Source organism: Monodon monoceros, unplaced genomic scaffold (genome assembly GCF_005190385.1).
Source record: "Monodon monoceros isolate NGI ecotype Baffin Bay Population unplaced genomic scaffold, NGI_Narwhal_1 Super_Scaffold_13, whole genome shotgun sequence".
Classification (NCBI taxonomy): domain Eukaryota; kingdom Metazoa; phylum Chordata; class Mammalia; order Artiodactyla; family Monodontidae; genus Monodon; species Monodon monoceros.
Window position 1 is genome coordinate 76,493,073 of NW_021703769.1, and position 18,510 is coordinate 76,511,582.

Consider the following 18,510-nt stretch of genomic DNA (forward strand, 5'->3'; position numbering starts at 1 on the left):
GTGCTATCTTTCCCATGCCTGTGCCTGGCTGAGGAATAAGCACTTGACATAATCCTAACAAAAGAGAAGTAAGGCCATATTCCAAGGTTTCCTTCTCTCAGAGAAACACAGGTAGCTACTGTCCCTCCTAGTAGACATGTCTGGCTGGGAGTTCTGGGACTATGGCATCCAGCTCACTAGTCTAAGGAAACTATCATCACAAGGAAGGAAGAATCTGGAAAGGAGCAGAAGCAGAGCCCCAAGTATCACTGTTTTATTTATTTTCTAATTTTTTTAACTTTCTTTTTTTGGCCGTGGCATGCGGGATCCTAGCTCCTGACGGGGGATCGAGCCTGTGCCCCCTGCAGTGAAAGCGCACAGTCTTAACCACTGGACGGCCAAGTATCCCTGTTTTAATCATCCTATCTCTGACCCCCTTGCTACGTGAGATAAGAATCTTACTGTAACAAGCCAATTTGAATAAGGGTTTTTGTTACTTGGTGCTGGAGACATCCCAACTGCTACCCAACCTCTTTCATGCTGCAATCTCTATTTGCTTTCAAGCGTGTTTGGCTACAGAATTCAAGGTTCAAATCATTTTCAATTCGAACTTGGAAAGAATGACTTAATAGCGTTACATCCATTACTGCTCAAATCAAGTATATGATATCTGCGTGATTTTCATTCTTTATGATGACATGGTCTTATTCTCTAGAACCTAATGATTTCGAGCTTTATCCTTAGGACACTGAAATTTTATGAAATGTGACCAGGCATACATCTTTGTTTTCTTCTCATATCCTTTCTCATTCATGTCTCATTAACACAATCATCTTTACAATTTATAATACTAACAATCTTTTAGCCCTTTCACTGAAAATTTTAGTTTAGCAATTATATTTGATAATTTCCTAGACAACTATTCTCCAATTGTTCCTGTTTACAAATGCATCTAATATTTGCTTCATGCATCTAATAGAAAGTTTTCATATATCGACATTTGCTGAAATGTTGATATATGCCCTCTTAGTTTTTTTAAACTTTTATTGTAATCTTAATAGAATTTTAGTCAGTAGAAATTATGGAAATGTGTGATGTGGCTGCCATTTTTAAATGCAAGCATTTACACTTGCAATTGCTGCACATAAATTTTTGTTTAAAGCTCCTTGCTACAACCCTTACGTCAGTGCTAAAGAATTTATAGCATTCTGCTATTTCTTTCTTTTCATTCTTACTTCTATTGTTTATTTTTATTTTATAATCGACTTTATTTCCACCTATGGTTTTTAAAATTCAGGCCTAAAAAAATAAGACACTGATACTTCAATATTTTCTTTAGCATACGTAGAGAAAAATTGTAAAAGAAAATAACAGTGGTACGCCAGTCAGGCATGGACAGGTGTTCATACTCCAAAAGCCAACCCTGGCATAACTGACATAGACACATTGAAAAGCAGAAGTAAAACAACATATAATAACTCAAACTTAATTTAAATATAGCCCTAGTGGTTAGTGAATATTTGTCAACGATATAAAAAGATGCACTAATCAAGAACAAAGACCAAAGTCCAAGAGTCTTACTTCTTTATCACAAAACGAATCCTTTCCTTTGCAAGTAATATCCTCTCAAGGCGAGGAATTCCGTAAGTAGATGGCCTTCTAAAAGGGATTCCTTCCGGAAGTCCTTCTACATAAAGATCTTCCACGTGGGACTGGAAAAGAGGGTACGGGATCGTCACAGGACCTTTGGCTTTTATAGCTTGAGCTTTAAGGGTAAAAAGAGAAAGGGAAAATTATGAAATGACAAGGATTAAGCACAGTTTGTAGAAAAGAATAATAATTGAATACATACATATTGCTTTGTAACTTTTATTATCACTGCATCAGAAGTAAAATAGTACAGAAGAACTAAGAGGAAAATACCACCAAAGATGCCAGCACTCTACTTAGTCAAAACTGCAACGAAATAATATATTATTTTGAAATAATGTAGATATAGGCAGACTTTCTACTCAAATTTGAACCATAAATGACCCCAGAAAAATATACCAGCTAATTTCAGATAATACATACAGCATATAATGAGAAGTAATATTTTAAAAACATAAATGTTCACGTAAAAAGGATTTTTAAATAAAACAACTGAAGCAGAACATTTTTCTGAACTGTAAAAATTCTAAGATTCATTTACCGAGAGTAAAATAATACAACAACTGCAACAAGCCAAATGCACAAGGAATCTTAAGAATCGAATACAATGAACAGACTTTGATAGTTTTATTAAACAAACTACAAAGAGTCAGTTTTTCTAAACAATAGGGGACATTTAAATATCACTGGGTATTAAACAGTGTAATGTTTTTAGGTGTGACAATGGAACTGAGATTAAGACAATGCATTCCTCTCACCCAACTTGGAATTTTACAATTTAGAGTTTTGAGAGGTGAAATGACATGATGTCTTGGACATCAGAGTTTTAAAATGTTCTTGCATCACAAAGAGGACAGGAAAGGACAAGAAAGAAAATATTATAAAATATTAAACACTGTTGAACTTGGGTGATGGATATTTAAATAGAGGGTCTTTGGAAGTATGAATTTCACAATAAAAAGTTTCAAAAAGCATCAGTTTACGTTCATCTACAACACAAGCACATTTTTAGCTAGCATTAAAAATTGCAAACATTTTGATACTAAGTAAAGCCACGCCAAATTCTCCATGACTACAGAGCAAACACCACTAATTCTTTCAAAGGTTTCTAGTTCATGTAATTAACACATAGCACAGTTATATAAACTGCTTTCCAGTGAACAGAACAGCACAGATGCTACTGACCTTGCCAGAAAGGTTCCAAAGCAAAAATGACTACGGTGGACTCCCCTCAGCCCCTGCTCCCTCAGGAATCACCTCTCAGAACAGGTCCACTTTTTTGCTGGTATTTTATGTAAAAGTTTATTTGCTAAACATTAATCTTTGTACTCAAGTTTCAAGTGTACCATATTACACATTAATTCTGAGTTAGAGTTAATATCCTTCGTTGATATACTACATCTGAAAATCATATTCACATTTAACAATGAAAATACCTTCCCCGAAGGCAATTACCATTAAAGATGCTTTGAAATTATGAAATGTGAATATTGTTATCATAATTTCACACTGATTGGTAAACATTATTCTTATATGCAAAATAATCAAATAAATATATCACCATCACAAGAGAAGTAAAAACATAACTTTTGCTTCGCTCTATGAGAAACACAGAAATTTATAAAACTGTGATAAGTAAATTACTTTTATTCATAATAGTACTGAATTAAGAATAACAAAAATATAAACAGCAAGCATTTCTTACGTACTTACATCCCAAGTATTATAGGAAGCACTTCACAAGCACTATCTCATCTATCTCATCAAATCTTCAGAGTAGAGCTATAGTTCTCATGCCTTTCACAAATGGCTCAGAGAGGACTAAGAGAACATGGCCAGACAGTCTGTCCCCATAGCCTGTAATCTTAACCACCACGTTATAGTGCTTCCATGTAGAAAGAATATGTTGTGAGTTTTTACTTTGAAATGGTCTAAATAAAATCACAGGCAATAGGACTTCTCTAGTGGCGCTGTGGTTAAGAATCCACCTGCCAATGCAGAGGACATGGGTTCCAGGCCTGGTCCGGGAAGATCCACATGCCGCGGAGCAACTAAGCCCGTGTGCCACAACTACCAAGCCTGCACTCTAGAGCCCGCGACCCACAACTACTGAAGCCCACATGCCTAGAGCCCGCGCACTGCAATGAAGAGTACCGCTCACCGCAACTAGAGGAAGGCTGCACGCAGCAACGAAGACCCAACGCAGCCAAAAATAAAATATAAATAAATTTATACAGACAAGAAAAAATAAAACAAAATCACAGGCAGTAGACTCTGACTACTGAAACATGGGAAAAATACTGAGAACCTTAAGAAAATAACTGAAAATATTAAAGAAGGGTTCCCTGGTGGCACAGTGGTTGAGAGTCCGCCTGCTGATGCAGGGGACACGGGTTCGTGCCCCGGTCCGGGAAGATCCCACGTGCCACGGAGCAGCTAAGCCCGTGACCCATGGCCGCTGAGCCTGTGCGTCCGGAGCCTGTGCTCTGCAGCGGGAGAGGCCACAACAGTGAGAGGCCCAAGTACCGCAAAAAAAAAAATAAAGAAATAAAAAAATAAAGAAAAAGTTACTGAATTCCTCATGAAGTCTACTCTAATTCTAGATCTTCACTGAGGACTGTTATAATCCGTGATAGGGAACTGTTCAAGTTACTTAAAGTAAATAAGCCCAATGTGGTTTATCATTTAAAAACTTCACTTAGAGGGGCTTTCCTGGTGGTGCAGTGGTTGGGAGTCCGCCTGCCAATGCAGGGGACACGGGTTAGAACCCTGGTCCGGGAGGATCCCACATGCCGCAGAGCAGCTGGGACCGTGCGCCACAACTACTGAGCCTGCGCTCTAGAGCCGTGAGCCACAGCTACTGAGCCCACGCACCACAACTGCTGAAGCCCGCTCACCTAGAGCCCGTGCTCCGCAACAGGGGAGGCTGCCGCGGTGAGGGGCCGGCGCACCGCGGCGAGGAGTGGCCCCCCGCTTGCCGCAGCTAGGGAGAGCCTGCGCGCAGTGGTGAAGACCCAATGCAGCCAAAAGTAAAAATGGATAAAAGAGATTTATAAAAAATTAAATTAAATTAAAAATTCACTTAGCGAAGCTCAGTAATGCAGGATAGCACTACAGACTTTCAAGTTACAATTTAGTGTATTATACAATTTTACAGCTTCACCAGTCATTTGCAAAGAATTCTCCACATTTAAAAAAACCCAACAAAACAGATATTTTTAAACAATTTTTGCTATTTCTAGGTGAGCATTTGATACCAGGTGATAATAAATCTTGTTTCTCTGATTACTATATAAAGGTAGCTATAGGACGGAATATTAAAATAAAAGGAAAAGAGAATTTGAGATCTAACAAACTCAGGTATCTATCGAGAGTAGGGAAAATAAGAGCATCTAGATGAATACAAGATTTAACACATCAGGTTTAACGAAGACTACTGCTTAAGAAAACACTCTTCAGTTAAATCTCCAAGATTCAAGATTTTGCAAGAAATATATAAATAAACTCCCAAACACGCATGCTGGAAGTTTAACGGAAATATTAATTGATAATTAACGAAAGGAAACTTCTAAAGCTTTGTTGTGATCTGGAAAGAAAATTTCTAATATTTGGACAGGCACTATCCACTACCTTTCCAGCGACAGATAAGGAACGAACGCACAAACACTGGTAGAATGGGACTTGTTCACATTAGATGAACAGTAATTCCATTGTTAAAAAGCTTACGGACAAAACCTTACAGGAATTTTTGAGTTTAGACTTACCATACTTTCTTTCAAACAACTCTTCAACTTGTTTACGCAGGTCAGTAATTCGAGCATTCCATTTCTCTGAAAATTGAGAGAAAGTTAAAACTCAATGATAAATCCCTGTTTGGAGGCACTAATATGTTCTTAAGATGACCCAACATCTAACGACTTATTTTCTACATAACATATCCTGATTTTTAATAATCCACCTGTCTATATAATTTTACTGTCTTCCTAAGGACTTTATCTTTTTTTGCAGTTCTTATAATTGGTTCAATGAGAGATTATAGGGTTGTTTAAAGATTATTTTCAGAACACTTCATACTGAGTACCTCTTTTTAAACTTATAAATTCTGAAAAGCAGAAGGGCAGAAAAGACCCGTCAATTAAACACCTCAAAGTGAGGCGAAAAAGAGAAAGGTCCCCAAGACTGTGCAGGAAACCTTCTAAAACATGTCTAAGTTGCACGGAAATAAGACTTTATATACAGTTGCAACTTATAATAGCATGCTAAAGAATATATATAAACGTACTATATATGTAACTTCAATTTATATTCAGTAATTATGACTAAGACAACTTAAAATATTAAAGTACTATTTAAAAAACGTATAAAGCTAAATGTTCTATTTATTCAAAATATGGATCACAAACACATCTTGCCACTAACATTTTACTTAGTCCCTTCAAAAGGATACCACTGTGGTTTGATTAGATTAGAGGCCAGCAGTTACACAAAGCAAGAAAAATTAATATAAAAATTATATCTGAAATAAAGAAGTGATCCAAATCTCAAACAAATAACTGAATTACTAAGTCATTGACACTGATTTTTAAGTCTACCCTTTTTTTTTTTTTGGCCACATTATGGCTTGTGGGATCTTACTTCCCTGACCAGGGACGGAAGCTGGGCCCCAGCAGTGAAAGCATCGAGTCCTAATGACTGGACTGCCAGGAAATTCCCTTAAGTCTACCAATTCTAGTTAACAACAGAAGATACAATGTCTTATGCTTTGGTATACACAAACATGTGTAAGCAGTGTCTTTAAGGTTACTTCAAACTGTCCATGGCTTTCCTCAGCTTAGATTTTAAGGCAGTAATATATTTAAGGCATCCTCCCCAAAGAATGCTGTAACTCTTCAGTAACAGAAAAAGTTCGGAAGGAAAAGAAAAGAAAAGAGGACCACATTTCATTGACAACTTACCAAAGTTGAACTCCCTCACTTTCCGTTTGCCGGCATTGGCAGGTTCTGTGACTGGCGGCTGGGGAGGCTCATTGCTCTTTGGTCTCTTGGTAGGTGGAGAATAATCATCGTCTTGAAAAAGAAAACTATCATCACTGGAGGAACAGTCTAAATGAGTGACAGCCACTGCCTGTAACATTCTCGGCATTCGAAAGACGTGGGGGGATTTAAATGCGACTGGGACAGCAACCGCTGTATCTGTGTTGCCATTTGCTGCGTATTTTTTCCCAGTTACATCTCCAGCTTTCCTACTCTTTTCGGAGGTGCTCAAGTGAATAAGCCTCGTTTTCCTACGTCTTGCTCCTTTTTCTTCAGTTTGCTTAATCTGAATTAAGTCATACAAATTTCCCCTTCTCCTAACTCCTCTCAGACAGCTGTCTAGAATTATAGTGTATTTTAAGTCTTCCAAGAAAAAGGTTTTAATGGAGACAGCTACCAACAACTATACAAATATATAAGAAAACGGGGAGAAAATATATCTTGAATGGAAAAATATTTAAGCTTATACAAAATTCAAGCATACATAAAGGAGGTTGGAAAACTGTATGTTAAAAACTTTTAACCAACAAAACTAAAAGCAGTAAGGTTATATTATTTGTGAAACAGGTATTGTTGATTCATCCAATACAATACCCACGTATGGAGAAAATGAGCGATCATATATTTAATCACAGAATATAGACTACCCAAGAGTTTGTAGTAAGAGTTCTTTGCGGCTATGCCTGCAACTCAACTCTGCTGTGATACTTCAATACATCTGGTGCTAGAATAAAGGACACCGGATCAAGTGAGAAAAGCTATCGACTGTCATCTTCTTCTGGTCCCTGAAAATATCAGTTGGCACATTACCGGGATTTCTGCTCAAACACCATCTATAAATTATTGAAAATACCCTTTTCAGATATCTATACTTTAAAAAAATGTGGGATGAAGAAGAAGATAATCACTGGGTTAAAGGCAACAGCAGTAACAAAAAGATACCATAAGATACACTAAGTTCCCCCTTTCAGTATAACTTTCATTCTCATTTTATAGCTAAACAAACAAGACCAGAGAATGCTATATGACTTAACCATGTCATATGCTAGACAGTGAAGCTGAGATGAAAATATGGGTATCATTCTTTCAGCTAAACAGGTTAACTCTCAAAAATCAATAAGAAATTCAAATTTAGCCTAATATACAATGATGCCTTGGACAGCAATGGATAACTTTTATATACTTTGTATGTTAATCAAGGGAAAATCTGACTAAAGCCTAAAATACTTAAATCTCATTCCTACCATAGCATCAGAGAACACAGACATGGCTGCCCTTGTTCACTGACTTTGGGTTCTTCCTTTACAGGCAAAGCCTGTGGATACCAAAATCCACGGATGCTCAAGTCACTTATATAAATTGGCATATGATTCACATACAACCTACGCACATCCTCCCTTATACTTTAAATCATCTCTAGATTACTTCTAATACCTAAGACAATGTAAGTGCTATGTAAATAGTTGTCTGGCACATGGCAAATTCAAGTTTTGCTTTTTAGAATTTTCTAAAAAACTCTTTCTGAATACCTTCCATCTGCAGTTGTTTAAAGCTTGCAGATATGGTGGGCCAACTGTAATGTCAACAGATATTCTGATTACCGAAAATCATTTACTGACTGACTATTCAAACCAATAAGAGAAAAAGGTATCAATGTCACTGATACCAGATAAAGTCATATTAGGACCCATTTATGTGCTGGGAAAGGGAATACTATTTCAGGAACAAGTTATCATATAAACAACTTACGACACTACAAAAACTTTCACGCGTTGAATTCCACTGTAGAAACCCATGTTCAAATCCAGAAAAAACAAAAAAAAATTTGTAGTAAAAAACAATTTAAAAATGACAAACTACCAGTAAAATAAAACTTGACTATGTAACATGGGCTCATAATGATTGAACTACTACAAGGATTAAAAATGGTCAAAGGATTCTTGAATAGGTTATTAAATAATTAGATTCACACCTAAGTAGATACATTTTGGAAAACATATTAGGTATTTCTCTAATGTCTGGCTTTCAATTCTGAACACAGCTGACAAAACCCCCCCTTTCCAATTTCCAAAGATTTTTAGACGCCTGAGAGTATTTTCAGGCTAATTTGCAAAGGGTAAAATGAAATATACTCATTTCACCTATGAATATTGTCAAAGCATTTTAAGTGCTTAGTATTAATATTTCTTTACAAACATTAAGCAATGACATTTAAAACAAAAGTATTTTCCTTACAGGCTAATGCAGCCTAAATATCTCTATAGATTATCATTTAACATTATTGCTAACTGAATAATATAACATGAAAACCAAAAGGGTATAAAATAAAATATAGCTTTAGGATGGTAATGAAAAGTCAGTGCTCTATTATATTCATCCCAATTGTAATCTGAACGGTTTGAAATTGAGGCCAAGGGGAAAGGGCAAGAGAGCTTTTCTTTAGTGTCCAAGACCTCATTTGTTCAATCAGATTAACTTATTTTAAAACAAAAGGATTTAATAGTATAAATATATTTTATAAAAGTAACCTCATCGACCATAAATAGAAAAAAGACAAATCTAGGAGAGTGTTTTTTAACAAGATAACAAATGATTTAACAAAGACTGTAAAATATTAAAAAGTGATTATCACATTTTTCTCCAGTGACAAATAATGAAGTCAATCTATTAAATGTAAACAGAGATGAAATGAATCATGTGTGATGATAAAATACCACAACATAACATTTTATTAAAAGACTAACACATTTATTTATTACCTGATTTTAGAGTGTTTTAATTCATATGAAACATAGAATTAGATCAAGAAGAGCTATGAACTCAACCACACCTTCTTTTTTTTTTGGACTCTTGCAGCAAAAAACTATGATTTTGAAAAAGTGTGAAAAACTGTTACTCTTGACCTCAAAATCTCTTTCACAAAGGATCCAAATTATTTCTCTGTAGCAGAAACCAGTCTGCCTCTAACAATCAGTCCAGCAGGCAGCACTGTTTTCTAACTATCATGGTGCTTCAACATTATAAACAACCACTTTTGTGTAAAAAGACACATATCTCTGGACACTTCCAATTTAAGCCCAAACTAAAAATATTTACATCATCAAAACTAAAAGCTTATAAAATGAATTTCAAGATATTTTAACATGCAAAAGCTGCAATTCAGTGAGAAATATGTGACAGCTATGCCTCAGTCTTAAAAACAAGCCTCTCGGGCTTCCCTGGTGGCGCAGTGGTTGAGAGTCCGCCTGCCGATGCAGGGGACACGGGTTCGTGACCCGGTCCGGGAAGATCCCACATGCTGTGGAGCGGCTGGGCCCGTGAGCCACGGCCGCTGAGCCTGCGTGTCGGGAGCCTGTGCTCCGCAACGGGAGAGGCCCGCGTACCACAAAAAAAAAAAACCAAAAAACAAGCCTCCCACCCCTTGAAAAAGGGCAGTAACAGACCCTAACCCAAAATTACTATCTAAAAAACTCCTGTTTTCCTTTTTGCAACATACTTACAAATATGCCTATAGATAACACAGACCTCAGAGCTAAAATGTGTTACTAAACTCATCCAATTCTTGATGAATGCATTAATAGCATATAAAATTTTTTTCTGACACTCTTTTCAATATAATCAAATTGGTAATGTTTTATCAAATAATCTGACACCTATTCAAAGTAAAAGAAACAAATCAAAATAAACCAGGCACTCTTTCTCTTAATTAGTTACCCCTACACATTTCAAATTAATAGATGGCATTTGCCACCCATGGACCCAGGTCCTAAATCCTCCAAAAGTCTTATTTTTACATAATAATTGGATGCTCACTAAGTGATTGTCAGCAACTATAAAGTTGAAAATACAAAGTATTCAAATGATAACCTACCCAATTACATAGATTCTATGAACTCTCATGTGACATTTATAAGATAAGCATAATAAGTAAACAGTGACAAATAGCAAAGACTATTGCTCTATCTTCAGAAATGCCCAGAATTCGGTCACTCCTTACCCCTACTGTCACCATCCAGTTCTACAGCACCTCCCTCTCTGCCCTGGATAGCTACAATAGCTTTGCTTCCACTGTGGTCTGCTCTCAGTCTTTACAGCAGCCCTGTTTCTTCAAAAAGGAGGACAGAACTTATCACTTCTCTGTTCAAAACTCTCCAATGGACTTGCCTATCTCGTTCACACCTTAGCACCTAGTACAGCCTCCAGCACATACAAGGTGCCTGGTGTTTGTGGACTGATTAAATGAACATTTGAATAGTGTAGTCCTTAATTTTGTGCAGCAGCCAAGTATTTATGAATGTCCTAAGCATAAATTTCATGAAAAAGGATACCATCAGAGGATGAAATCCAACTATTCAAACTCTAAATCAGTGTTATCCAAAGTGGCCCTGGCATAGGGCTGTGGTGGCGCACGGGGACCCGGTGCGGTGACAGTGGTTGCTGAGGAGCTGATGAGAAACTACTAAAGTTCCTGTGGACGCAAAGCAGAATTTCATAAGAACATAGTGGATGGAGATAGTGGATGGAGAAGAGAAAACCTACGGTGGCTGTGAGGGCCCTGATGCCATGCATGTAAAATTGATATCTTCGGATGGTCACCAATTTACTGTAAAAAGAGAACACGTGCTAACATCAGGAACAATAAAAGCCATGTTGAGTGGCCCAGGTCAGTTTGCTGAGAACGAAACTAATGATGTCAATTTTAGAAAGATCCCCTTCACGTGTGCTATCAAAAGTATACATGTATTTTACCTACAGGGTTTGCTACACTAACAGCTCCATGGAGATTCCTGAATTCCAACTGCACCTGAAATTGCACTGGAACTGCTGATGGCTGCAAAGTTCCTAGATTGTTAAATAAATTATTTAAAAAAAAACAAAAAAAGTATAGTCCATATATAGGTGGTATTGTGAACTGCATTCCGGTGTGTAAATATTTATGTATATTTTTCAATTTATTTAAGAAAGAAAATTTAAAATTTCAAGAAGAGTCTTACTTAAGAAGACACAAAATTAAACCTTTTTAATCTATTTAAAATCAACTTGAAGGGACTTCCGTGGTGGTCCAGTGGTAAAGAATCCGCCTTCCAATGCAGGGGACTCGGTCTCAATCCTTGGTCGGAGAACTAAGATCCCACATGCCGCGGGGCACCCGCGCGCCACAACTACGGAGCCCGTGTGCCTCAACTAGAGAGGCAGCATGCCGCAAACTACAGAGCCCACGTGCCACAACTAGAGAGAGAACACCCGCACACCACAACTAGAGATAAGCCCGCACGTGCCACAACTAAGACCCGACACAGCCAAATAAATAAATATAAATAAATAAATTAAATTTAAAAAATCAATTTGAAGACAAATTAAGTTAAGAAACAATCAGGGGGTTAGGCCACAGCAGAATAAACATGTGTGAATGACTCAAGTTCGGGGGAAAATGCACTGAAAGTGGACTGCACTGTAAGGAGACCTCTTCTCAAGCAAAACACTTCCCGTTATTAGCACACTCATGACACCCAGACCTCAAACAACTCTTAGGTAAGACTGTCTCTACACTTATCAAAGACATGCATGTGTCAGAGACCTGACAACAGTCTGATTTTACCCAGAAATGTAGTCATGATGTTTATGAAGTTAAGGCACGCACAGCCATATTACTCCAAGGGGTATTTCCCAAACCTAAGTCACAGAAGTTATACATGCGCACCACTGTCTTCAATAACAAATTGATCATCACAAATGGAAGAGCACATCTCAGCTCAACAGACTATTTCCTGCAGTTTAACGTGTCTGCGTCAATCTCAAACCCTTCATAACGTCACATAATTGCAAATAAAGATATCAAGGTTAAAGTACTGTGGAAAATCTTACAAACTTACTTGATGACAAAGTTTCTTTTTTCTTTTCTATGAACTTTTTGGGAAATGCAGAAAGACACAATATGAGAAAACAAAAGTCACCCCCAGGCAAGCAGGATTATCTTATTTCCTTCCAAGCACAACTATTTTCCTAAACAAAACTAACATAGTTCTCTAGATACACTTTTCCTTTTAAAGGTGACTTGTTCTTGAAAGGCAGGTTTTTGTTTCTTTTTCACTAAGCATATTAGTGAAATATGCTTTTTTTCATATCGCATATATTTTTTAAAAAGTTACCATTTCAATGCCAATATATTTTTTCTAATATGAGAATGTATCAAAATTTAATTTTCTAACTATGGATATTTTCCTAGTTTCTAGCATTTTATAATCATCTTTCCAGAAAAAAAATACAATATACTTATCAAAAAGATGTGCATGTGAGTTCTCATTTGACCTGCCTTGTTAGTATCACAGATTACATTTCACCTTCCTTTAATGTATGGATAACAATTAATTAGCAATTTAATTAGTTGGTATATAACAGTTTGTTCATAAACACATATCCCACAGAAAATGCTACCCTGAAAAGTAATTACGTTACACAGACCTGGTATTTCACTGGTCTTCTGAACATAAGGCAGCAGCCTAAAGAGCAAAATTCTACTTGTTGACAAATTTGGATGATGTATCAAACTTCTGGTACTATGTCTTAGTTTAAAAGAAATGGGATTTATCACTCCCTCCAAAGAGTTAAAACTGAAAAGATTAACACACATTTCAAGTTTATGGGCCATTTATTTCATAATTATCTTGACATCCCTTTAAAGGTCTTATACTATTAAAAACAAGTGTTTATTTTCTAAACAATTCTAACATAGCCTTTATGTGTTTTAAGATTTGTTTTCAGATAAATCAATGTGGTTATCAGTCCTATTTAAAAGCTTTATGCTAATAATTTTAATCATCAATTTTTCTTATCTCTATAGGAAGGAAAAGGTTCTTAGTGTTCATAATATAATATTTACAGATTTTCTTCTCATAGTTGAGTTACAACTTAAAATGCAATTGAATTCAATTCTTGTGGACTTCCCTAGCAGTCCAGCGGTTAAGACTGCAACAGGCTGGGGTTCGATCCCTGGTTGGGGAACTAAGATCCCACATGCCGCCCGGTGTGGACAAATTAGTTACTTACTTACTTACTTGACTAGAAACAATTCAAAACTGCTTTTAGGTTAGTAAAATTATGTTAATGATAAAATATGTATATTAAATTGAGATGTTAACACACAAAGTATGAGAAAATTTCTGATATTAGGTAAAAGCCACCAATCAACTTATAATTTAGAAGCAATGAAGACAAACACTTTGAATAGCGTGAAGTAGCCAAACACCACAAATAACCAAGTGGACACCAGTAGGAGACAGGTTATTAAAAAAGGAAAGACAAAGATAGCAAACCAAGAAAGGTTATGTAGCAGTTAAAAAAAAGAATAATGATGAAGTACCAAGATGTAAAGTTATGGGGAAAAAAACTACGGAAAATGTGATATGTGTGTATTTTATTTGTTCATTATAATGCTGTATGCTGAAAACACCCATATATTTTCGCAAAACGAAACATGCGTGGGTGTATATATACATCAAATTATTTTTAGATGTATACACAATAAAGTGACATCTACCACTGAGTAGAGGGTCACTGGAGTAGGGCGGGGGTTAACAGAGCTGTATTTTTACCTTAGAGAAACCTACTTTGAGGAGAAAGAACTTACAGAGGAATAGTGTGAGATAACTTCAAAGGAAAAAAAATCAATACACATTTAATAATTATTAAATATAAAGCATGATACTGTTAATAATTAGCTGAATCTTTAAATAATTCAGGACAAACTGGCTCATCTGCATTCATGCATTATCTTTGAAGACAAAACTACATTTGAAGCAACTTTAACTATATAGAGAGATTAGTTTCGAATATTTTTGTAGCTGCTGCTTCCAAAGTTTTGAAGGACAGATTATATGCTAGCCTCTAACTGCATTTTATGGGGGAAAACTATCAACACCTTCTCCTCCACTTCACTAAGGTAGACACAGGGGTTCCAGTACTAATTAGGTCTCTTGTATCACACCCAATAAACAGGTTATAAATCTGTTTTTGTGTGCATCCAGTCTGGTCATAGTTTTCGCTTTTTAAAAATTCTCTATTCCCAATGATAGAAAGTATATAGGTTGGCCCACTGCTCATTTTCACGGCTTACTTTTGTTGTCTAAAACTCCCAAAAGCACTGGGTGTGCTGGTGGGATATGGGCTGCTTTGGTCACACATACACATATATGCTTCAGGTTTTTTTCACAAGTTTCCTTTAAAAATGAATGAAATGCATACTTAGCAATGTGAATGTGACAAATATTTTTATGACCAGAAGTAAACTTTTGGAATCAATGCTTTTAGATAACTAACCTTCAATAGTCACCTCAACTTCGGGGTCCTCACTTGTTTCTGAAGGGACATGTTGAGTAGAATCTTGAAAAAAATAAAATTCTAAAATGACATTCATTATAAAGCACTTTCTATTATGTTCCAACATTTTACTGATTTGATATTCCAAAAGCAGCCTACTATAAAATTTTACTGGCATTTTAATTCATCTCATATTTGTTAAGTTAAAATATCTGACCCTTTTCATTGTAAGTAGGGATAAAAGAAAATAAAAAGTAGAGAAACTCTGGAAAACTATTAGACAATACCAAATTACCTGCATTAATGGACTCAAAAAACTTTTATTTTTAGAGGAATAAAATTATAATGAAGTCACAATTATTTTCCTGCTGTAACTAGAAGGCACTAGGATAAAAACAAAGGTTTTATTATTCTTTTTAAACTATTTCTCCTCTCCTTTCAGAAATCCTAGGAGTGGCTTATATTGTTAAATAAAACCACAATCAAATTTTTTGCAATGGGGACCTTCATATCAAAACAGTGACTATAACAAATGCACACAGGACTGTATCACCTAACTTTATATGCAACATACTTTACAAAATTAAATATTTGTGTTACTACACAAAACAAATGTACATCAGAATGTTAGTGCTGGAAGCTCAGCTAGAGAGTATCTTCATCAACTCTCTTTTCATTTTGCAAAGGTTGAGAGATTAATTGATTTGCCAAAGATTATGTTTACTTGTTAGTAAAGGAATAAAGAACAGAACCGAACTTCAATTCGACTCTATTAACACTGCAATATGACGATAAAAATTTCCTCAAAAATAAAGTAGTTCAAAGCCTAATATCTAATTCACATTGCCCAATGAACCCCAGTACAATCTGTCTTGTATACAGGTATCTCCTTGCTGTAAATATTGCCTATCCAAAACAGGATTTTGTTACAGAGGAAATATCTAATTACCTACACACAGTAAAAGAAAACAAAAAAAATTTCATCCACACCATCGTCTATTAAAAAAACTCAACAAGAAATTTAAAATATTATTTAAAATGAGCATTTCAATACTTCTGCAAGAAATGTATTCCAATTAGAATACTCTTAATTCTACAACTGAATTTGGAAAGATCAGTCAACTTTCCAGGGACCTTCAGAACTCCCTCCACTCGAAGAAAGTAAACGATCAAATTACTGATTTTAAAAAAATAAAACAAAAAAGCAAATATAAGGAATAAAAAGGTACACAATAGAGTTCCTTTTTATTCTTAAAAAAATAAGGCTTGACACAACCAGTTTATGTGAGAAATAATAATTCTAAAACAATGTCCAGTTACCTTAACCAGTTATTTTCCTTGGGAGAAATCTACAAAAACTCTTTTGGAACTACCTAAACGGCTTAGCAACAGGAAGCCATTCTGCATGGTAACCGTTTAACTCAAGATTCCAATAACTAAAAAAGCTGTACCATAGTTGAATATCCATTCAATCCTACAATCAAAGGAGGATGGCTGGCTAAGAGACAAAGCAGTCCACGGGGTGGCTGTGGATATAAAAATGAGCCGAGAGGAGATCTTTCTTTCATTAGTCGTATGGAGAATACATTACCCTACTTTAAAAAATGGTACTAATAGTATGTTTTAAATGAAATATGAACAGAGCCAGTAATAATTTTAATTCTAACTATCAAAACCATTCTTTCAAAATATGGCAAAAAATGACCAAGAAAAAATGGGCAGCATTTTGCATCATGAAGAGTTGTACTTACCACTTAAGTTTTCCTCCCCATACGCTTTACAGTAAAAGAGGTATATTAAATATCATCTTAGGACTAAAAAACAACCTGTTGGCTAAGAAGGCATACCATAACAATCATCATTTCATTTCCAAAGAAGGCGTTTTAAGGATAATATTCTCTATAGTACAGAACAACATAATACAAATACAGCAAAGTAAAAATCCCTGTATCTAACCTTCTGCTGGTACTTCCATTTCTGTTCCTTCATTGCCCTCTGAAGAATGATGGCTTCCTAAAAAGAAAATATACCACATATAATAAACCAATAAAGACTGATATTGGAAGAAGAGATACTAGGTAACAATGCAAATAATAACATGAATACAAACTGATTCCTTAACTCCTTAGCAGTTAACACAAACAATGTTATCTAATTCAGAAAAACATGTAACACTTCTGTATGAAAGCTCAAAAAATTATTTTAAAATGTAAATATATAGATTAAACTGAAGTAGGTTTGGGGATTTACTATTAGTTACTGGAACTACACAATATAATTACTGATAGATGTTAGAATTTGAGAAGTAGAATAGTATGTTTCAAAGTGCCATGCTCATCTGTCAATGACACACACACAAAAACACACACCAGAGTAAATTTCTTCTTTGCTCATAGACTCTATCAAGGCTAGATAAACAAGTTCAGGTTGGGCTGTGAAATGTTTCCTGCTTTCCATTTTCACTATGGTGGAAGCTATGGAAACTCAATCCCCATTATTTAATCAAAGTTGCACTTAAAGGAAACTCATAAGTTAAAACTTAAGATACTACCTTTAGTCTCAAAAGCATTTTAATTCAGGTAATATAATCTGCCTGCTTCTAAAAACTGGAACATAAAGCAATGTATCAGGTTAGGCAGTCAAAAGGTAAACAGGCTCATCCTACCAGAGAAGAAGCTTTACTCATAAATAGGAAAGAAGTAATCTAAAACCCAAGAGAGCCAATTAGGACAAGTGCCCAAACTGCCCCAGAATATTTATCCTCTGTCCTTAAATGTCTGAGCTACTAACATAGAAAAGATTGAAAATCACTGCATTCGTGTATAAATAAAAATATATTACCTATAAGGAAGAACAAAGCACAAAGGGGGAGGGGAAGAAAATCAGGTCTATTTTGTCATCCATTGGTAACTAATTAAAGAAACTATACTAAAGGTACAATTCCCAGACACAGGTTTCAAATACACTTTATCTTGATTTTTAAAGAGCATTGACTACAAACACTGTCATTCAGTGCCTAGCACCTTTGAGTTTAAAGTGCCATGCAAAGACAAAATGTTTTTGGTTTTCAATGTCTAACTTTATGGTGCTATAATTATCTTGGGATTCTTTTCCACTTATTTCATGTTCTGAAAACTCACCTGAGCTCAAAACACTAGATAAATCTATAAATCTGTAGCCATGAATTATTTCTTTATTTAACTTCTTAAATACACTTTCTCAACACACAGCCCCCACCCCCCAATTAAACGTTAACATTTGAATTTATGGAGCATTGGGTTCTTTGACTATAATGCCAAAGAAAACAAAAATGTGAGGTCAAAACAATGAGAGATAACGGAGAAGAGGCCAGTACTTAAAAAGGCAAGATTGGGTAAGAATAAGAAAAATTAAGGTGATTGTCCCACCCGGTCAGAATATTACAAGAGTACATGTAAACAATGATTCTACGTGTACTTTTTGTTCTTTAAAAATCTGAAATAAGCAATTACATTTATATTAAAAGTATAGCTAAATAAAATAAATCTTATGA

At 35.5% G+C, this 18,510-nt stretch overlaps 1 protein-coding gene and 1 pseudogene across 6 annotated transcripts in view; one reads left to right on the plus strand and one right to left on the minus strand.

Moving 5' to 3' along the window:
* GTF2I (general transcription factor IIi) overlaps positions 1-18,510 on the minus strand; it is a 95,535-nt gene that overhangs the window by 27,696 nt on the left and 49,329 nt on the right. For 3 of the 6 annotated variants that reach the window (XM_029222107.1, XM_029222104.1, XM_029222105.1), the window contains 5 exons: positions 16,935-16,991; positions 14,979-15,041; positions 6,585-6,695; positions 5,394-5,459; positions 1,561-1,744 (listed from right to left, as the gene is read on the minus strand). In XM_029222107.1, the coding sequence (XP_029077940.1) occupies positions 1,561-1,744; positions 5,394-5,459; positions 6,585-6,695; positions 14,979-15,041; positions 16,935-16,991 (481 nt within the window). The remainder of the gene's footprint in view (positions 1-1,560; positions 1,745-5,393; positions 5,460-6,584; positions 6,696-14,978; positions 15,042-16,934; positions 16,992-18,510) is intronic. The other 3 variants (XM_029222110.1, XM_029222109.1, XM_029222108.1) reach the window with 1 other exon arrangement.
* LOC114894927 lies at positions 9,401-14,421 on the plus strand (annotated as a pseudogene).